This window comes from Neolamprologus brichardi, chromosome 3 (genome assembly GCF_056152115.1).
Source record: "Neolamprologus brichardi isolate AB-2024 chromosome 3, ASM5615211v1, whole genome shotgun sequence".
Taxonomy (NCBI): Eukaryota; Metazoa; Chordata; class Actinopteri; order Cichliformes; family Cichlidae; genus Neolamprologus; species Neolamprologus brichardi.
The window spans coordinates 52,254,501-52,276,880 of record NC_142106.1 but is presented as its reverse complement, the minus strand read 5'-3'; the positions used below and the strand labels follow the sequence as shown (position 1 = coordinate 52,276,880).

Here is a 22,380-nt window from a genome sequence, read left to right as displayed (position 1 = left end):
CAAAGGCTGCAAAATCAAGGAGAGAGGGCTGGCAGAAAGTTGCTGACAAATCAAACTCGTAAGTAATTTATTATATTATATTACATTATATCCTCTTTCACATTGGAGCCACAACAGGACCCACTAGAACATGGGAACAAGTAAAAGTGAAATATAAGAATATTCTACAGAATGGTAATATTTATCACTTATATTGCTTTTAGTCTCTTGAAAAGAGACCCTGAAATAATCTGTTTGCTTGTTTATAACAGCAACCAAGAAAAGGGTAGAGCAAAAAAAGACAGGTGGTGGTCCTGCACCCCCTCGTCACACCCCGGCAGAGGAGCTGGCCCTAGGGTTGAATGCTCTCCTTATCAATCTTGCACCTTCCGCAATGGGTTGCTCGTGTACAAACGGACAGGACATGGCTGCGACAGACTTCCCAAATCCACCTTCGCTTTTATAGCCGTGGTCTCTCATCTTGATTACACGAAGTAATTTACTATTACTACTCTAAAATATGAATTACATCTGAAATAATCAAATACATGAAATAGAATGATTAATAGTACATTTCCCTTTTTTTAGGAAATGACCTGTATGTATCTGTATGAAATCAATAAAAGAATCAAATACTGCATTATCTTTAGTTACATTGATAATATTTATTTATGGAAAAACAGTGGAAAAATATCGCTGTTGCTTTCGTATAAATGAAGCGGACATACCTGAGTGGCCGCGATCTAATCCTGTTTACATAAAGTAAGCCTGCTCCCAAGCAGGTTTACGCTTACGGTTCTGTTGCTATGACAGCAAGTCCCGGATGAGCTTCGGAGAACCGAACGATCCAAGATCATGCGAAATCGTCAACAATCAAATCCAGCTAACTTACTTAGCGAGGTACGAAGAACGGACCCCTGGAGTTGAATTTGGTGACAGCAGGTTTACAAACAAAGTGATCAGGAATATTTTGATAAATGAAATTTGCCCTAATCCGGTTAAAAGAAATTTTATACTTAAAGAATTTGAGACCATGGAGGTTAAGGCGATAAGAAAAAAAGTATATTTCACTTCCTCTTTCCCCTAAAGTAAAAGAGGTTCACTTTAAAATCATTAATGAGGTTTATCCAACCAATGAATTCTTAAGATGGAAATTTAACTTAGATGTGAACGCCTGCACATTTTGTGAAAATGATATTGAAAGTCTGGATCACTTGTTTTTCTACTGTGAATCAGTGCACTCCTTCTGGACTGACATGTGGAGCTGGCTACAGTCCAGGAGAATTCAGTTACCACATTTGACGGTGACAGTAATAAAATTTGGAATACTTGCTGAGAATGCAGATTTTGACTTGTTGATTAGGATGTTTTTGTTAAAATGGGAAAAAAAATTTATTCACAAATGCAGATACTTTAAAGCTAAACCATGTATAACTGAAACTTGTGAATAACAAGAAAGCTCATAAAATCGTTGTTTTATTTAAAGAGTTTAATCTATGTTAAAAAAGAAACCTCCATATTTTATAATCTTGACTGCCCTTTTTTGTTCATGTTATTTTTTGCCTTTGGTTCAAAAACTTCAATGACTGTTCTTTCTTCTTTGTGTTTATTATTTTTATTTTGTTTGTTTGTTTGTTTTTTCTTCCTTTTCTTTCTTGCTATAATGTTCAACCGAGGATGTTCCATATTCGGATTAATGATGGCGCCTTGTATGTTATACTGTTGTTTGTAAATAAAGTTCCTTAAAAAATAAATTTTAAAAAAAGTGGATTATCAAGACTGAGAGACCTCTTCCCTCTGACCCCTGCCCAAACCCTCAAACCCTCCTACCCTCCTCGACATACAAACTCTGTGTGGCTTCACGTGTTCTGTTGATGTTTACATGATCAAAATAACTTGAACACAAACAAACAAAGAGGAAGACCGCACCGGAAGGAAAAAACTACAAGTCCCAGCATCCTCTGTGTTTAGGGAGCAGTAGTGAAAGTGAAAGTATTGAGCCTCCGTTCAGAGCAGCAGGAGGAGGAAGGTGGAGCGGAGGCAGGTGAGTGTTAACATGAATATGTTTCTTCTTATGACATAAAATAATTCCACGCTGTTCGTGTCTGTGGGTGAAATGTGAGGCCGGTCGGCTCCTCTGAGCGCTGGTTTCCTGTAAGTAGAGAGGGAGTGAGTTTAGCTGAGCCTCCGTTTAGTGTGAGAGAGCAGCAGGAGAGTGAGAACTGTGCTGAGGCAGGGTGAGTGTTAACACCGCTCTGACATTACTGTGTCTCTGTGGCGGGAACAACAGGCTCCGTCAGTGGAGGCAAAAATAATCAGACTTTGGTTTTTCAAAGGAAACAACTTTATGTCGGAAGTTCCCGCACGCTCATTGGATAACGATGTGTCAATCTCAATTTATTAGCCAATGAGCGTGCGGATTCACAGAAAGACCCGCCTTTATCACGGGACTTTAAAAAACTACAATGGCGACAGAAACTCCGTGAGTGGAGTTCAGGGTGACGTTATGAAACTGTGACGTTTGAGCCACTTCCTGTTCTCAGTCCCAGCGTCCTGATCACCGAGGTTTCTGTTGCTCTGATATCTGATATTGATTATATTGGTAAACAGGCTGTAGCATAAACATCAGGTCTGTTCTGAAAACTGGCTTTATTTTTTCAAAGTAAGGGAATATCTGTGGTCTGATACCGCGGGCTCATGGGCTAAGGACTTGGATTGACAAGTCAAGCGCAGATGATTGTGTTGTTTCTTATAAAGGCTTGTGTGTGTGTGCCTTGCTTTGTATGTCCTTGTGTCAGTGGAAGTGAATCGCTGTGTTAGAGAAAGTGCTCCTCTGCTGTGCCGTCATCGTGTGGATGCTTCTTTTAAAGTTGGAACTCATGTTTTTATGATCTGCTTCATTTCATTGAACCTTTATTTCTAACCATGAAGTCCCTTTGAGGTTACAGCCTCCTGGTTAGGTTTAGGCTGTTATTGTGCTTCAGGCTGAAATATGAGGAGTAAGGAGTGGGGCTGGTTCGCCCTCATGACCCTCACCATAACACATACGTCACAGGACAGTGTTTACCACAGAAACTCCATGAAATGATCAATGAGAACTTTAGAAACCCGTCAGTGTGATGCTTCCAGTACAACAGCACCTCTGAGTGTGTGTGTTTACCTCTCAGACTAACCACCCTGACATCAAGAAGATGGAGGAAAAGGATGGAGCAGGATATGCAGCATCCAGCTGTGTGTCTGTGAGGAGTGACCGGTCCCAAGGAGAACCTCCAAACTTCAGTAATGAACCTGCAGCAACAATGTAAGAGAGCTGCTGACTCATTTATTCAGTGTAAATAATGATTTTTGATGCAATTGTAGAAGAAAAATGACAAAAACAGTTTTAAAAATAAGGATTAAAATATTACAAAGTATATTTTTGAGTTTCCTGATGTAGTACAAAAATATATGAACATAACTGTATATAGGACAGATATTTTACGGTTCTTTTAGGCAGCACCAAAAAACAAAAAAAATGTTTTAAGCTGTCTGAGGGAGTGAGTCAACATGTCACACTGGGTCAAAGGTCAGGGAGTAAAAGTGTGTTTTAACCCTTTAAAGCTGGTCGGAGAGGGCACGCTCCGTTTTGCGTAACTAAACCGGAAGTGACGTCATTTTGGGGAAATGTAGGGGTTTTTTTTACCATCAGGGCCTCATGGGCCACCACCTATACTGGTGTTTTTAAAAGTTATGTTTGACTTTATGACTTTCTGTGTCGTTTCTGGGATGCTTAGAACTCATATTGCTGGAATAATAATACATACTGCTGGAAATAGTTTATTTTGATGCATATGCTGCTTTTTTGCAAATTTACATTATAATGTTTATTTTTTATTTTCCATGCAGTATATAAAAATTGCTGTATTTCAAAAATAAAACTATGAAGACACTTAAAATAAATTTCATGTGGTGGGAAACTATTTTGTGCAACTTTTTTGTTTATACAGTTTTGAGGGACAAGACTCTTAAATTTCTCTAACTAGATATATTAAAAAAATTAAAATGATTTTTACATTTTTTTGTAGTTTATTGCACTTTTTTGCAATTTATGTAATTACTATACACTTAATGCATACATATTATTAAAATCTGGGCTAAAATGGTTGTATTGATGTATATCAACTTGAAATGCTCCCAAAAATGGCACCACAGCATGTAAAAATATAATATAAGCTCTGGCGGACTTGGTTCTATGGTTGGGAGGTTTAAAAGCAGCGAGTGAAGGAGCCTGTCGAGGTAAATCGTTCCATAACTGATCAAATTCAGTTGGTGGACCTCTGCGTGAAATCAAACATCTGGTTCACAGAGAGGATAACCCTCAAATGGGCTGTACAACATTAAATAGTGAGACAAAAACAGAGATTATCGTAGCCATCGCTCTCTCGCATGGACGTGGCAGTCTTGCTGTCTGCTGTGAATCCTCCCCGTACCTCCGTGACCTCGTCTGGTATCTGCTCCCTCCTCTGTAAGAGACAGTAAAGGAAAACACGTCTCTGCCTAGTTTTGAAAATCTAATCTTATCATCCATTGTTCTTCTAGGGCCTCTTCTTCTTGTGGCCTCAGCTAACTGCTAATATTTAAATGGCTAACATTAACATGTGTGCACATTTTTTTTTCAAAAACTTACTCAAGTAAACATAATGGAGTAAATGTAACTCGTTACTACCTCTGGAGTGGACTGCGGTAGTTTGTAACCTAAGATTATCACACTACCTCTGATTGTCTCCCCCAAGCTACTCTTTCAAGGATTGTCAGGTTGGAGATTGGCCTATAATTAGCTAAGACAGCTGGGTCTAGGGATGCTTTTTAAGTAAAGGTTTAACTACAGCCAGCTAGGGATGGGTACCGTTTAGATTTGAAAACCTGCAAAATCAGAATCAGTTGCTGATTATGGCTTTTTTCTTTTACATTAATCACGTATAATCTTAACTCAAAGTGAACATAGACTTGATTGAAGTAACTCAGATCAGCCAATTCAAAATGCTAATTCAATCAACTCTGAGTTTATGGCTAGACTCAGTTTGTTGGCCCTGCACCTTAAAACTATTCCCTGTTTGTCCCTCATGTTTTTTGAATGTTGTTTTCACATCTTATGTCATGGCTAGCGGGGCGAGCCATGTTGAATTTAATAAAGGACCCAAGATGCCGACACTGCTTTGAAGTGAGTGAGCTTTATTGAAACGGTGAAGTGCAGTGGAGATGGCCTGTGCAGAAGCTAAGATAACCTCTACTGAAAAAACTAAAAAACTAACCTGAAACCTGAAACGGAGACACGGGGAGATAACACAGACGAACCAGCAACAAGCAGGAGAAAACAAAGGGCTCATATACACAAAAGAACACTCAGGGAATGAGAAAAGGGAGGGAGACACAGCAGGATTAATTGGACATAACCAGACAAGGGGAAGCAAAAGTAGACACACTAACGTAGGACATGGCACTGTCAAAATAAAACAGGAAGTGAACACAGAGACACAATACTAACACAGTACAGAGGGAACACAGAAACCAAAACCTCAGAACTAGAAAATCTTAATCAGAATGAAATTGTAACAAAACACAATAACAATCAAAACAAAACTACTGAGTCCACAGACTCGGGACATACATCGGCTCAAACTGTGGTCATAAATATTTTGTACTTGTAAATCAGACTGTGTAGTTGTGAACTGAGTTTTGTAACATTGTAAAACAAAATATCTGAAAAGTTTGTTTTTGCGTTCATTGATTTGTGTGTGTAAAAATGTAAAAAATGTAAGAAATGTAAGAAACATTAGAACTACTTTTGCTGACACAAAGTTTGGCGAGCACTGCAAGTTGGCACTTTAAACCAGTCACTGATATAAAGAGAACACCTTGTTCCAGGGCATCTGAGCATGGAGGGAAAGCTTTATGCAGGAGATGGTAAGAGCTGTTGGGACTAAAGAAACTGAGCAGAAAACTACAGACATCTGGAAACTGAGTTGTTAATTCTCAGTGGGATCACCAGGACTAGCAAAGTTTCACCATGACAGTCATCTGATTGACTGAATCACTATGTTTGTGAAGAACGAGCTGAAGAAGATCCAGAAGCTTCTGAGTCCAGATCACCCAGAAACGTTAAAGAGCCAGATGGAGGATGAGGAGATGTTTGAAGGTGAGGATGAAGATGAAAGAAAGAGCTGCAGAGAACCATTTCTGAAGATCACACTCCACTTCTTGAGGAGACTTAAGCAGCATGAGATGGCTGACCATCTGCAGAGCAGTAAGAGAATTTCTCTAAAGACTGAATATTGATCTTTCCTAATAGCTCAAGAAATGGACCAATAGACATTCATCCTTTCAGGGTACTGAAAGGCTATGATATTTATTATATAATATTTGTTTCTGAATTTCTTACCTTCAGAAATATTTGCTTCACTCCGTAAACGTGAACTTAAAGCCCAACTGAAGAAGAAGTTCCAGTGTGTGTTTGAGGGGATTGCTAAAGCAGGAAGCCCAACCCTTCTGAATCAGAACTACACAGAGCTCTACATCACAGAGGGAGGGACTGCAGAGGTCAATGATGAACATGAGGTCAGACAGATTGAAACAGCATCCAGGAAACCAGACAGACCAGAAACAACAATCAGACAAGAAGACATCTTTAAAGCCTCACCTGGAAGAGATGAACCAATCAGAACAGTGCTGACAAAGGGAGTGGCTGGCATTGGGAAAACAGTCTTAACACAGAAATATAGCCTGGACTGGGCTGAAGACAAAGCCAACCAGGACATCCAGTTCATATTTCCATTCACTTTCAGAGAGCTGAATGTGCTGAAAGAGGAAAAGTTCAGCTTGGTGGAACTTGTCCATCACTTCTTTAATCAAACTAACGAATCAGGAATCTGCAGGCTTGAAGACTTCCAGGTTGTGTTCATACTTGATGGTCTGGATGAGTGTCGACTTAATTTGGACTTCAACAAAACTAAAATCCTGACTGAAACAAAAAAGTCCACCTCATTGGATGAGCTGCTGACAAACCTCATCAGAGGGAACCTGCTCCCTTCTGCTCGCCTTTGGATAACAACACGACCTGCAGCAGCCAATCAGATCCCTCCTCAGTGTGTCGACATGGTGACAGAGGTCAGAGGGTTCACTGACCCACAGAAGGAGGAGTACTTCAGGAAGAGATGAGGAGATGAGGAGCAGGCCAGCAGGATCATCTCCCACATCAAGAAAGCTCGAAGCCTCCACATCATGTGTCACATCCCAGTCTTCTGCTGGATCACTGCTACAGTTCTGGAGGATGTGCTGGAAACCAGAGAGGGAGGAGAGCTGCCCAAGACCCTGACTGAGATGTACATCCACTTCCTGGTGGTTCAGGCCAAAGTCAAGAGTATCAAATATGATGGAGGAGCTGAGACAGATCCACACTGGAGTCCAGAGAGCAGGAAGATGATTGAGTCACTGGGGAAACTGGCTTTTGATCAGCTGCAGAAAGGAAACCTGATCTTCTATGAACCAGACCTGACAGAGTGTGGCATCGATATCAGAGCAGCCTCAGTGTACTCAGGAGTGTTTACGCAGATCTTTAAAGAGGAGAAACAACTGTACCAGAACAAGGTGTTCTGCTTTGTTCATCTCAGTGTTCAGGAGTTTCTGGCTGCTCTTCATGTCCATCTGACCTTCATCAACTCTGGACTCAATCTGCTGGAAGAACAACAAACAACGTCCATGTGGTCTAAATTATTTGATAAACCAAAACTCCAATCTCTGCACCAGACTGCTGTGAACAAGGCCTTACAGAGTCCAAATGGCCACCTGGACTTGTTCCTCCGCTTCCTCCTGGGTCTTTCAATGCAGACCAATAAGACTCTCCTACGAGGTCTGCTGACACAGACAGGAAGTAGCTCAATGACCAATCAAGAAACAGTTCAGTACATCAAGGAGAAGCTCAGTGAGAATCTGTCTGCAGAGAAAAGCATCAATCTGTTTCACTGTCTGAATGAACTGAATGATCGTTCTCTAGTGGAGGAGATCCAACAGTCCCTGAGATCAGGACGTCTCTCCACAGATAAACTGTCTCCTGCTCAGTGGTCAGCTCTGGTCTTCATCTTACTGTCATCAGAAAAAGATCTGGATGTGTTTGACCTGAGGAAATACTTTCCTTTAGAGGAGGCTCTTCTGAGGCTGCTGCCAGTGGTCAAAACCTCTAAAAAAGTTCTGTAAGTTATAAAGTTTTTATTATTTAATTTGGTTGGTATGTTATGGAAAAACACACTGCCATGAACTTCTGTTTTGTTTTTGTCAAAATCACTGTAATATAATCACTGTACCTTTATATACATGCGACTTGTATTAATGCTGCTGCCCTCTTGTGGCTAAAGTGTAATTATGTTATTGTTATTAGGGAGGAGTTGAGAGTAACATGCCAAGTGAGTCAGCACCTTCGCTTTAGCTTAAAAAATCCAAATTCTTATGTCATCAGTTATAGTTGCATGTATTCATTATCATAATTTAACCTTTAATATTGATGTCTTAAATTTATTTTGAGTAAACTAGCAATAATTTGATGGTTATATTAAATAAATACATCACTAATGAATTATTTATTTCAGTAATTAATTAAAAAAAACATATTGATAATGAATAATCAGTTAATTTCATTTAAAATAATTCATTATTTATTTATGTACAATTCTAATTAGTTGATTAGATATTTAATCAATTATTGTTTTGTTTTCTATTTTAATTATTTTACTGACACATTTAATGTATTATTTAATGATGTATTTATTTAATTCACGTTGCTACTCCTGGCCCTGCATCGCTGTTCATAAATACATTTTATTTGTAAGCTTCCCCCATCAAAGTCAGGGGACGGGGTTAATGCTGATCAAGTCAAAACCACTGCTTTGTTCTGGTAGGCGTTCTTTTAGTGGGCTTTTCTCAATACTAAGTAGGCCTACACACCAGGGTTTGGACATGTGTGGACCCAAACTATACTTAAACTTTACCCTTTTTTGTGTATCACCAAATACACTTTTAATATTTTCTAGACAAGAATGTAGTGGCATAATCTTTAACCTCTTTTGGCTCCAAACAGAAGTGACAGACTTGAGCAGGGTTCATTTAAGGCTGACAGAAGTGGAGTGGTGATGGGGAGATGTTTGACAGAACAGTGTTTCAGCCTCCACAGGTTCATGTTGTGCTCCATCTGTCAGTGAAGATGAAGTCAGTGCTGATGAGGCTGTAGAGTGTGTGAGGGATGTGAATGAGGATGATGAAGATCTGATGATAGCAGATAAAAACAGGCTGCAGAGACTTTGAGCCATACAGGGCACACAGTGTGTGTACAGAACAGCTGAAATCATTATGGAGGCCTCACTGGAATATGGAAGCATCACAGTACAGCTTCAGTGAAGCATTAAAGTCTCTGATATGAGATGAGAAATGAAGCAGCCAGAGCTTTTTCATGAGTGGAAATCCACTGTGACTGTGAGCTGCTGCTACAGCCTTCAGATTAGCCAGCAGCTCATCCTGCTCAACATTTTCTCACCAACTTTAATGGAAGTGTGATGTTTTCAGCTGGAGAGATGGTCAGGGTGGCCTCCCTCTCCTCTTCTTCTCCTCTTCCTCTTTCATTTGTAAAGCCACTTCTGCTGCTTTCATTCATTTGGAAGTCCTGTAGCTGAGTTTGGGAGAGACTAACAGCCTCGGCAGCAGAGGGGAGAAAGGCTGTAACACCACCACTTTACTCTGTTCTACCTGTCACATCATTTTATCAGGAAACAAATATGCTCATGTTTTTACTATGTTTGTCTTGAAGATGTAAGAAGATCACATGGTGCTTTTTATTATTGTGTTGGTTTGTTTCCTGTCTCTTGGATGGAGCCCAGCTGTGCGTGGCCCCTGGGCCTGTGGTCAGAGTGTGTGCTGGATAATCCGGCCCAGGATGAGGCCAAACTGACATGGGATGAAATGTCTGTCACATAATTGAGCTTAGTGTAGTTTCATTTCTGCACAATTTAAAAACAACCAAAACTTTGTTCTGTCTTTTCTATGTTATACTGTAGACTTTCTTTGATACTGTGTCCAAAAGGAGCAGCTTTTACTTTGAAAGGGAGCCGACTCTGTTTCCTCTTCAGGTTGGATGATGGAAGCAAATTAGTGGCTGTGTCCCATTTCAGGGTCTGCACGCTTGAAGTACGCGCACTACGCGTACTACGTACGGTGCGTACTATAAGTACGAGAAGTGCGGAAGTGAGAGGCTTGTGAAATGGGACGGTCTATGCTTCGTCGCGCTGTTCAGGTTGCCTAGCAACCATGATACTAACCGCGAGACACGTTACATACAGCTTTGTGTGACAGAAATGAAGGAGAAAATTGTTTTGTTGGCCATTCATTTTTGTTCTGACATCACTTTGATTAGTTGAGTATCTGAGGCTGAGACCACAGGACTGTAAAACATGATTGTTGGGCTTCATTTCTGTACTGAACAGTCATTTAAGATTAGTTAGCAAATAACAATTAGTTAATGTTGTTCATGAGACTAAAGTCATCTCACTATGGTAATGTAAATATAATGTGGCCAATATTATAGTATTGTCAGATTATTATGATATATGTGTATATATATATATATATACACATATATATATATATATATATACAGTGGGGCAAAAAAGTATTTAGTCAGCCACCGATTGTGCAAGTTCCCCCACTTAAAATGATGACAGAGGTCAGTAATTTGCACCAGAGGTACACTTCAACTGTGAGAGACAGAATGTGAAAAAAAAATCCATGAATTCACATGGTAGGATTTGTAAAGAATTTATTCGTAAATCAGGGTGGAAAATAAGTATTTGGTCACCTCAAACAAGGAAAATCCCTGGCTCTCACAGACCTGTAACGTCTTCTGTAAGAAGCTTTTCTGTCCCCCACTCGTTACCTGTATGAATGGCACCTGTTTGACCTCATCATCTGTATAAAAGACACCTGTCCACAGCCTCAACCAGTCAGACTCCAAACTCCGCCATGGCCAAGACCAAAGAGCTTTCGAAGGACACCAGGAAAAGAATTGTAGACCTGCACCAGACTGGGAAGAGTGAATCTACAATAGGCAAGCAGCTTGGTGTGAAAAAATCAACTGTGGGAGCAATCATCAGAAAATGGAAGACATACAAGACCACTGATAATCTCCCTCGATCTGGGGCTCCACGCAAGATCTCATCCCGTGGGGTCAAAATGATCATGAGAACGGTGAGCAAAGATCCCAGAACCACACGGGGGGACCTGGTGAATGACCTGCAGAGAGCTGGGACCAAAGTAACAAAGGTCACCATCAGTAACACACTACAACGGCAGGGAATCAAATCCCGCAGTGCCAGACGTGTTCCGCTGCTGAAGCCAGTGCATGTCCAGGCCCGTCTGAAGTTTGCCAGAGAGCACATGGATGATACAGCAGAGGATTGGGAGAATGTCATGTGGTCAGATGAAACCAAAGTAGAACTTTTTGGTATAAACTCAACTCGTCGTGTTTGGAGGAAGAAGAATACTGAGTTGAATCCCAAGAACACCATACCTACTGTGAAGCATGGGGGTGGAAACATCATGCTATGGGGCTGTTTTTCTGCCAAGGGGACAGGACGACTGATCCGTGTTAAGGACAGAATGAATGGGGCCAAGTATCGTGAGATTTTGAGCCAAAACCTCCTTCCATCAGTGAGAACTTTGAAGATGAAACCAGGCTGGGTCTTCCAACATGACAATGATCCAAAACACACCGCCCGGGCAACAAAGGAGTGGCTCCGTAAGAAGCATTTGAAAGTCCTGGAGTGGCCTAGCCAGTCTCCAGACCTCAACCCCATAGAAAATCTGTGGCGGGAGTTGAAAGTCCGTGTTGCTCAGCGACAGCCCCAAAACATCACTGCTCTTGAGAAGATCTGCATGGAGGAATGGGCCAAAATAACAGCTACTGTGTGTGCAAACCTGGTAAAGACCTATAGTAAACGTTTGACCTCTGTTATTGCCAACAAAGGTTATGTTACAAAGTATTGAGTTGTATTTTTGTTATTGACCAAATACTTATTTTCCACCCTGATTTACGAATAAATTCTTTACAAATCCTACCATGTGAATTCATGGATTTTTTTTTCACATTCTGTCTCTCACAGTTGAAGTGTACCTCTGGTGCAAATTACTGACCTCTGTCATCATTTTAAGTGGGGGAACTTGCACAATCGGTGGCTGACTAAATACTTTTTTGCCCCACTGTATATATATACGTATATATATATATATATATATATATATCACAGACTTTCAGCTTGTTGTGTTTGTGGATATATGACTGACTTTAATTATCCATAAAATCATCAGATTCTCTGTAAGATTAAGGTCGACTATATGTATATTTAGAAGTAGAGGCTTTAAAACCAAGTTAATGCTGAAAGTACGAACATCACTAGTGTCACATAACTTTGCCGACATGTGGCCAACAGCAATGTTTTAATGTTCTTCATTATTAAACATTCGCACATGAATAAGTGACGTCATGTTCAGTACTTACTTTTGACAGTTCAATTTTCGGCCGCTCCCTTCTGCCGTATTTTGCGGCAAAATTATCCACACCCACCGCCGCGCTATGAATTGTGGGATATATGGGACCATGAAGCGTGCACCGGACCACGCTTGGTATTTGGGGAAATTGACGGCGCATTTGGAGTATGTATTTGAAGTACACTTCGAATTGGGACAGCCGTCGTCGCGTGACGGTGACGTAACCGCACTTAAAATGCGTAGTTCAAGCGTGCAGACCCTGAAATGGGACACAGCGAGTGTGTGATGTTCTTTCAGTGTTGCACTTTGTAGACGCTCCCTGAGCACTGGTCTCACAGCCAGCTGCACATAGAGACCAGTATTGTTAGTCCAGGTCAGAAGATTACTTGTTGGAATGAAAATGAGCTTGTAGTTTGTCTGCTTTAATAATGTGACTGGAAAAAGGTGTTGGACTTCAAATATGTCCATTTCTTTCACACTTCACCTTTAAAAGTGAAGCCTTGTGGTTCCTGGAAGGAAAAACACGACTTTTTCAAGTCTTTGTCCTGTTTTTATGAGAAATGTACGACTTTAATGTGAAACATTCAGAGTTTTTTCTCTTGTTGTGTTTGTTTGAAGCTGCTTCCTGTTGGCTTCAGCTGTTTGGAGTTTCCATTTTCTAAACTTCTACATTCTGAACCTTCTTCAGCTCTGAACAGATGATGAAACACTGAATGATTTCAAGCTCACACTTTGTCTAATAAACTTACATCTTTCATTCTTTATACAGATTGAGGGACTGTGGTTTGTCAAAGATCAGCTGTGATTATCTGGCAGCAGCACTGAAGTCCAACCCCTCCCATCTGAGAGAGCTGGACCTGAGCTTCAACAACAACCTGCAGGATTCAGGAGTGAAGCATCTGTGTGGTTTCCTGGAGAGTCCAGGATGTGGACTTGAAACTCTGGGGTCAGTCAGCATGTTTTAGTTGTGCTGAGATGAATATGATGTGAAAGTTGTGCTGACACTAAACTGCAGACATCAGGCTGATATTATACTGATCCACACTGAGGATCTTCATGGTAAAGTCTGTTTTCTTCTTCTCTGGTTTAGTCCATTGACTGCAGCAGAACAATGTTCACATTTCAAACCTTCAAAGAAGAAGAAAAATCCTCCACTGGATAATTCACTGTGAAACTCTCCAAATCTTCATTCCACCTTAAAGTCTGTGTGACACTGAAATCCAAAGCAAAATGTGCGTTTGCTTTACAGACAGCAGTCCAACACAAACATACACACATCATCCAAAACACAGTCCAACATCCAAATCTCCTCCACTGCCAGCATGAATGATGGGAAAGAGAAGGAGGAACACTCTGACATTAAGGGTTAGAATGAGTTTCATAAAGCAGACTGTGAAGATCAAAGCTGCATTAGAAAGCTTACATGAATGAATGAGTGGACAGAAGTGGACAGAGATCATCTGAAGCACTTCAAAGGCTTTAAATCAGCACATTTCTCTTTAGTCTTTATCAACTCTGTTAGTTTCTCTCAGTTTTCTGTGGAATGAAGCTAACAGCAGGCTAATAAGATGCTGACCAATAGGTTTCTATTAAAGGTTGTAATTTGTATATGAAAAAGTGCTTTGACTCAGCAGGGATCAGCTTACAGGTAGAATACAGCTGCTGGATGGGATTAGCATGTCATAGCTATCTACCAAACTGCTAACTGGGGAATTTCAGGCCATCTATGAATTTTTGCTAACTGTTTATTCAGCTTAGGCTCACAGGGCTGGAGCCTGTGCCCTAGCTGTCATAGGGCAAGAGGCGTGGTCCACCTGCACAGGTGAGCAGTCCATCACAGGGCCAACAGAGAGAGACAGAGAAGCACTCTCTCACATCCACACCTACAGCCAATTTAGAAGCACCAATGAACCTAAGCAGCATTTCATTGGACTGTGGGAGAACATCCAACCTCCACAGAAAGGCCAACAAGCTTCAACCTACAACCTTCTTGCTTTAAGGCACTAGTGCTAACCACTTTCCCCCATTTCAGCCCAAATCCTGCATCTTCCTGTTTCTGACTCCAGGCCAGCTCTACTAACACTTTCTCATCAGACACTGCCACCTAGTGGAGGAAGTCTTAGTTCCATTTGAAGCTTCAGATGACAGTTAGTTCCTTTACAAAGAGGTGGAGGTGGTGGGGCCACAGCACCATCATCACTGAGTGCCATAGGACACTTAACCTTTGTTTCCATATGATGGGAACTTCTTGTTAAAAGTATTTGTTGGACAAACTGGAAGAAATGATTCAAGGACTTAGTCACAGAACAGAGATTCAAATCTCCAAAATCCAACTGGCTGCATCAGGACATATAGTCTGAAACCCTGTTTGAAGCTGCTTCCTGTTGGCTTCAGCTGTTTGGAGTTTCCATTTTCTAAACTTCTACATTCTGAACCTTCTTCAGCTCTGAACAGATGATGAAACACTGAATGATTTCAAGCTCACACTTTGTCTAATAAACTTACATCTTTCATTCTTTATACAGATTGTGGTTCTGTGGTTTGTCAGAGATCAGCTGTGATTATCTGGCAGCAGCACTGAAGTCCAACCCCTCCCATCTGAGAGAGCTGGACCTGTGGGGAAACGGCCTTAAGGATCCAGATGTGAAGCAGCTGTCTGATCTTCAGCAGAGTCCCGACTACAGACTGGAGACTCTGTGGTCAGTAGAGTGATGGAGTGAGTGGGTGGTGCTGTCAGCAGTATTGTACTAAACACAGTCAGTATGAAACAAAGATCCAGTGTTTCCTGTAAAGCTGCAGCTTCTCAGTGAAGCTGTGAGAGGAGAATGGTGACAGTCTTCAGGATTGGACATGAACACTTCCTGTTTCCGACCTTTATGGTCACCATGGTAACGGCTGACTCACTCTGATCAAACGCTGTCAACAGCCAATCAGCTCTCTGAACAAAGCAGCATGCAGACCAATGACTGCATTCATTTCCAAGTTTAAAGCAGTGAAGAACACAGTCTGTAGGTGATGAAGAATTTAGTGAGAGCAGATGTTTGGATGGAATTCCTCCAGTTAACAGCTGGAACCGTCCATCTGGATTGTTGGGCTTGTTGTTGGGGTTCCTACAGAGCTCAGAGTGGACACACCAAGGTTCTTCTAATGAATGAAAGTCCAAACTCAAACTAGGAGTGAAAACCATTTTCATCAACTTCAATAAAAATCCAAAGATTAGAAAAAGTGAAGCAACAATGAGTCCTAGTACAGTCCCAGCACTGAAGTCCCTGCTGCTCTTTATACTGGATGTGCTGCATCACTGACTGACAGCTGATGAAGAGTCTCTGGAAACACTCGTTTATCTCCTCTGCTCTTCCTTCTTCTTTCTGCAGGTGGAGGTGATGATGGTAAACAGGACGGTGTGTGTGCTGAGAGAGGAGGAGCTGTGTTCTGATGATCCAGAGAGGTTGAAGCAGTGGCAGCTTGTGTGTAGAGACGCTCTGACTGGGCCATGTTACTGGGAGGTGGAGAGGAGAGCTTCATCCAGCAGTGACTGACAGAGGAATGAGAAGAAGTGCAGATGAGTGAACTGCTCTGAGAACAGCTCCACTGTCAGACACAATGTAGAGTCCAGCATCATCCCTGTGTGTCCCTCTGGATCTGACAGAGGATCATCAGTGTATCTGGACTGCTCTGCTGCTGCTCTGTCCTTCTACAGTCTCTGCACAGTCTCTGTCTGACTCTGGCTTCAGACCCTCCTGAATCAAACTCACCTGGAAAGACTTTCAAACATCACTCAATAGATTTGAATACAGAATATATTTGATATATACTGTAGATGTACTGTAGAGTTGCAGTTTGTCACTTGTAAATACAGTCTGTGAGCAGCTATGAGCTGAAAGATCTTTCTAGAAACACGAAATGTTTTCATTCTTCTGTTGCTTTTTCATATATTTCCACAACATTAATATTGATCCCACCTGTCTCACCTGTTTCATGCTTTTATACATAATAACAGGACACGTGTGATCTGAGCTCTGCTGTGGTTGCTGTGCTGCACGTCTTCATTTAGATAACAGAGACATCTAGTGGTTCAGAGGGAGAACTGCAGGAGGTGGAGCTGTGTTTTAGCATGGAAAACTTTGTATCTTTTAGGCGCAGATACAAATATGACAAGTATCAGTGTAAGATACAAAAGGTCAAATCAGTTAGCAGAGGGAACAGTGATCACACAGCAATGTAAGAATAGAAACTTAACAGTGAATCTGGACATGTATACAGATGGAAGCAAACAAACAGGATGTAACACTACATTAAAGCCACAAATGGGAAGAAAACAAAGCCAAAGGAAAATATATTTGATCTCAGGAATCCAAATCAGATGCTTTAGAGCAGGGGTCGGCAACCCAGGAGGAGACCCAAGGCGGCCGCCGGTCCGGGTGTCAGGTGAACTGAACTTCAGGTAAGAAGTTATGACCTGCAGTCTATCTGGGTCAGATATAAACCAAGTTTAGGTGGAGTTTATTTTCGTTGTGCTGACTTTTTACAGTCAGTTACAATAACTCGTACTGCGTACTAGCTAGCATGACGGAGTTTCTATACAGCTGGGTGGGTGCTATGATTTTACTGATAGTGAACTTTATTTTAGTAGAGTTTCCAACCGTCCCATAAAAAAACAGAATCGTCTCGTATTCAGAGAAATACGTTTCGTGTTGAGCTGAGAAGGAACACAGTTTTTTCTCGGACTTCAGCTAGAATGGAAAAGACACAAAGCTGGATTTATTCTGTGTCTTTACACTGTCATTCTCTCCCCTCCCTCTCCTGTTGCTACTTCAATCATGAAACTGATCAATGATCAGCTGATCGGCTTTTCTCTCTTGATTTTTTTATCTCCCACTTTGCGCCAGAAAGAGGAAACCAGCGGATGTCGTGCTAAACAACAGCAGCACTTTTAAGCTTGATCAGCTGTTGTTAGAATTTATTTAATATTAATTTCTAGTATCAGCTGATGTTTGCTGGAGCCACAGCTGTAAAGCTGCTGGTCATGATGTCGGTTTGGATATGTGGTGAGAGGGAAACATGAAGATGAAAGCAGGAGATGTCCTTACTGAATCATCAGAGCTGAACACTGATGGAGAAACAGGTTTACCTTTTAGGTGACATGAATGAGTTGAAGGGAAGTTATGTTGTTTCTGAGAGACAAATAACACCAGGATCCTTTTCTAAGTAGCTGACAGCTGGTAACTGTGCAGGGGCGGGTCTAGCAAAGTTTTGCGAGGGGGGCAGGTAGGGTATTAACAGGGAAAGGGGGGCACAAAGAAATACTTTTCTTTCTTATTCTCATTTAAAATGTCTCACTTTTAATGAATAATTATCTGAATCGTACAACCAAAGTTTTCATCTGATGTAAAATGTATAGAAATCATACATATACCAACAAGACTGTACATCACTGTCACAACAGTGTTTGTTTTCATTCAAAGGCTTTATGGCTCTAATACCTGGGGGGCCGGTCTCTAGTCAAAATGCCCGGGCCAATTTTTTGTCCCAGTCCAGCCCTGGGCACGACACGCAGTGAAGTAATCTGGGAAGGTGCATTAAAAAATAAATGGCCGGGCCAGCGGTGCACATCGCAAATTAGCTCACATAGACACATTAGTTGTGCCTCTTCTTAATGACAGTATCTTAGCTAACAACCCCAACTACCAGATTCAACTTGTAATTGGCTAAAAATAACTTCGCCTACCGGTGAGAGGGACGTTGCTAGCCGTCAGTTTTTTCAAGCAATGTTGAAAGTTCCACATTCAGACACTTCAAAAACTTCAAAAGCTCCAGGAGCATCAGCACCACGTAAATACTCGGATACATCCGGATACTCGAGACAGAATTCACAATGTGTTTTTGGGACTTTCAGGTGTTTGGACCAATGTTTTCTTTTCTGATCAAACCAGAAAGCTTTAATGAGCAGCTGGATTTGTGTCGCATTAACTGGTTGGACACAGAGGACATCGAAATGCAGCTGATTGAACTGAAAAGCTCGACTCTGTGGGGTCAAAGTTTGCAGAACTACGAACACAGCTGGAATCCACAGCTGAAGTTTTCTTTAAGTCATTTCACAGATTTTCTCTATAATTTCAATTCCTTGAATAAAACAACAAACTTAGGGGATGATTTTGTAATCCGACTTTATGTATGAAAGATTTGACTAAACATAAAACAATCTTCCAACTCAGTCGTCATTCTTATCTTGTGAATTCAAACCAAATGTTCTGTTGTTTCTAAATCAGGGATTGATGAAATCTTTGGTTTAATCTATTTATGAACATGTTCTCATTCATATTAAATCGTAGTCTAAGTCATTCTTTAGAGGGATAAATGTCTTTCATTATCTTCAAATGTGTTTCTGTTTCTGCAGTACGTTTCTGTTGTTTTGGGGGGAAGTTTTATGTCCATTGTTCAAAGTCTCTTAATGAAACTTTATGAAGTTTATGTAGGATGTTTTTCCTATTTTGTATTTGTTTGAATTATGATGTATTTTTGACTCTTTCTCCCATGATGCCAGGTTTCTCTTGAAAACAACATTTTTATTCTCAATTAAATTTTCACCTGGAGAAATAAAGGATGATAATAATAATTTTGTCTTCAGGGAATCATTTCTCTGTAAAACAGCTTCTTCTGAAACTCTTGTTACATTTCTTGTTTATTGTTTGCTGGTTTTAGAAAAATGTCATCGTCTCTGTGTGAACTTAAACTCTACATGTGGTGTCAGCTATAATACGAGCTCTAGAGTCTAATAACGATGCTTTTATTATTGTCTGGTATCCAACCTAACCCTGGGCCTCTGGCTGAATGTGAAACACCAGCAGATGTTAAAAACTGTCTGGGTTACACATGCATCACGTCGTGTGCTTCCTAACATGGATATGATTGGAATCTGGGCCTGTTCAACCGGTGCTGGTATCATTGTTGTTTCTGAGACTTTCCAAATCTTTACTGGATAAAAACGTAGCAACTGATGGATTTAACATTTAGCACTCAGACTGTCCCAGAAAAGGCGGAGGTCTGGAAGTTTATGTGAAGGTCTGTCTTGCTGCTCAAGTCTTGTTCTCTCGATCTGCACCTCAGCGATTTGAAATCTTGGCCTTAACTATTGATCTGTTTGGAAATCAGACTGTTGTTGGCTGCTATCAGCCTCCATCTGCTTCTCCCAGCACATCACCGTCTCTGGTTCAACTTTTATCTGAACTGCATTTTAATGACGTCTTTCAGATGGATGATTTTAATTGGGACTGGCTTTCTTCTGTGTCTGATGATTTTAAGGCACGCTGCTTGTTTTTAAAACTAACTCAAATTATTTAAAGCCTCACATGCCTTGATCCTAAACACCCAGATAAATCTGCTCTTATTGACCTTTTTTAACTAATATGCTGCGTAAGTTTTCCACATCTGCAGTTTTTGCCAACGACCTGAGTGATCACTGCATAGTTGGTGCTGTGAGAAACACTAAAATCTCACGCTCCGAGCCCCGCATCAGTTTTAACTGGGGTCGTATTAAACAGGCTGACAATGTCAGTTTGGGAATATTTACAGGAGAGTTGTGTCTACTTTGTGGACAGACACGCCCCTTTTTGCCAGGTCAGGGTGAAAGGTCGGGACAGGCCTGGTTTGGTTCAGTACCGGCCGATCTCCTACATGAGAGAAACCAGGCCTGGGCAGGAAGTCTGGCTCTGATGCTGATTGGCTACGTTTTCATTAGCTGTGTAATCGGATTACTGCCTCCATCATCAAGATTTAATGTGACTATTTTTTACTTTAACGACTGACAGTCCAAACGACTCTAGGAGGTTTTGGCAAACTATAAAGTGTCTCTGCCAGCTGTGACTCCTCAGAGCTACCTCCTCACTTAAATATCGACTCCACTCCTGTGTCAGACAAAACTGAAATGTTGCTTTAACAAACACTTTGTTGCTTCTTATTCTTTGTTCAGCACAGTATCTGATGGTAAACCTCTTGCACACAACTCTGCTCGTAGTTCCTGGTTACTGATACCTTTCCCTTCACACCTGTCACAGTAGAAGAGGTTTGTAAGGCTTTGAATAAGCACAACACCAGAAACTCGTCCTCACAATCGTTCTCCTTCCTTCTTGCACTTGGCTGAAAATATCATAGCTGAGCCAGTGTCTTATATTTTTAATCTTTCTCTACAACAGAAGGCTTTACCACAGATGTGGAAGTGTGCCTCTGTACTCCCCTACTGAAAGCTGGTGATTCTTCAACAGTTAATGATTACAGGCCAATTTCCAAACTCTGTGTCTTATCTAAGGTTCTTCAAAGGCTGGTAAACAATCAACTTCAAAGTCATCTGGATGAAAATAGGATTTTATCTCCCTTCCAGTCTGGTTTTAGGAAACTACACAGTACTGGAACTGCTTCGATAAAAAGTTCTCAAAGACATCTATGAAGCGCTGAATGTAAAGAACTACTGTGCAGCTCTTTTTATTGATCTATCAAAAGCCTTTGACACTGTTGACCACAACAAAAAAATCTTCTGGCACAACTTCACCTACTTCCAAGGTGCGTGGAGAGGATGAGGATCTAACAGCACAGGAACTCCAGCAACACTCAGTAGCAGCTGCTCCCAGTCCCTTGGTTTATGAGCTGAGCTGCTGACCACAGCATTTTATGTCATAGATTACTGGAAATAGGCCTTTCAGACCGAGCAGCTGGCTGCTTCTCTAATGTTCTTTTGGACATCAGCAGTGCGTTCAGCTCAATGGTCTCTCTTCCAGCTTTTTAAATGTCACTAAACAAGTGCACAGGGTTCTGTCCTGGGCTACTTATGTCAACGGTGTGACACAAAATCTAAATGCATCTGTTCATTTTATACCATCAACATAGTTTTCAAACCATTACAGCAGCTGTTGATAGTATTCAGTCTCAGCTGGCTCAGACTGGCTTTAAATGTAGAAAAAAAACAAAGTCATGTTGTTCACAAACAGAAAGAGGGTCCGGCTTTATTTCCTTCTCCTGTATCTGCTCAAAGTATTTCTATTGAAACTGTGGCCTCGTACACATACCTCGGTATTGTGATTGATGACAGTCGTTCCTATAAGCCACACATTGAACATCTAATAAAGACACTGAGGCTGAAGTTGGGCTTCTCTTCCAGGAACAGATCATGTTTCAGAGGAAAAAGCTTGTTGCTGCCACCTTTTTTTTACCTGCCCTGGATTACAGTGACATGATTTATATGAATGACTCTGCTCGCTCTCTTCATCTGTTGGATTTTGTCCATCATGGGGCATTAAGCTTTATAACTGTCTGTAAACCTTTAACACACCACTGTACTCTGTTCTCTGGTTAACTGGTCCTCATTGGTCTTACACAGGATGGTCCATTAGTATCATTTTATCTATAAATCTGTTTCTGGTTTACTGCCTCCTATTTATCAGAGTACATGTTAGGCAAACAGTTTAGTCATAGCCTGCAGTCTCAGGACATCATTACATTCACTGTTCCATCAGTTCATGCAGAGCTTGGGAAGAAGGCGTTCTCCTTTTCTGCTCCGTCTTCATGGAAAACATAACCAAAGGATTTAAGGCTCTCAGTTGATTTCACTTGTGGACTTCAAAAGACGTACACGTGTTTTTGTGAAACCATCCTTGGGAACTTGTTCTTGTTTTTAACGTGACTGAGTACATTACACAAACTTTTCTTTTATTGTTGTAATTTTAATATGTTTGTCTGGAACAGGTCTCTCTTGTAAATGAGACATTGAGTCTCAATGAGCCGACCTGTATAAATAAAGCTTCAATTACAAAGGCCTTTGTTTAAAAGTTCCTTCAGCTGCCAGTGGGA

General features: G+C 41.0%; 3 protein-coding genes across 4 annotated transcripts in view; all 3 read left to right on the top strand.

Moving 5' to 3' along the window:
* Nucleotides 1–22,380, top strand: part of LOC148105779 (protein NLRC3-like) — a 342,596-nt gene that overhangs the window by 246,594 nt on the left and 73,622 nt on the right. Inside the window, exon 5 of one of the 2 annotated variants that reach the window (XM_087838921.1) lies at nt 13,310–13,486. In XM_087838921.1, coding sequence (XP_087695047.1) covers nt 13,310–13,486 — 177 coding nt within the window. The remainder of the gene's footprint in view (nt 1–13,309; nt 13,487–22,380) is intronic. The other variant, XM_087838923.1, reaches the window with a different exon arrangement.
* On the top strand, nt 6,055–7,239 carry LOC148105783 (NLR family CARD domain-containing protein 3-like). The gene is made up of 2 exons (XM_087830700.1): nt 6,055–6,262; nt 6,404–7,239. Exons 1-2 carry the CDS (start codon nt 6,055–6,057, stop codon nt 7,171–7,173), a joined length of 978 nt encoding a protein of 325 aa, XP_087686826.1. The 3' UTR covers nt 7,174–7,239.
* Nucleotides 7,199–8,208, top strand: LOC148105782 (protein NLRC3-like). The gene is made up of 2 exons (XM_087830694.1): nt 7,199–7,936; nt 8,153–8,208. Exons 1-2 carry the CDS (start codon nt 7,237–7,239, stop codon nt 8,206–8,208), a joined length of 756 nt encoding a protein of 251 aa, XP_087686820.1. The 5' UTR covers nt 7,199–7,236.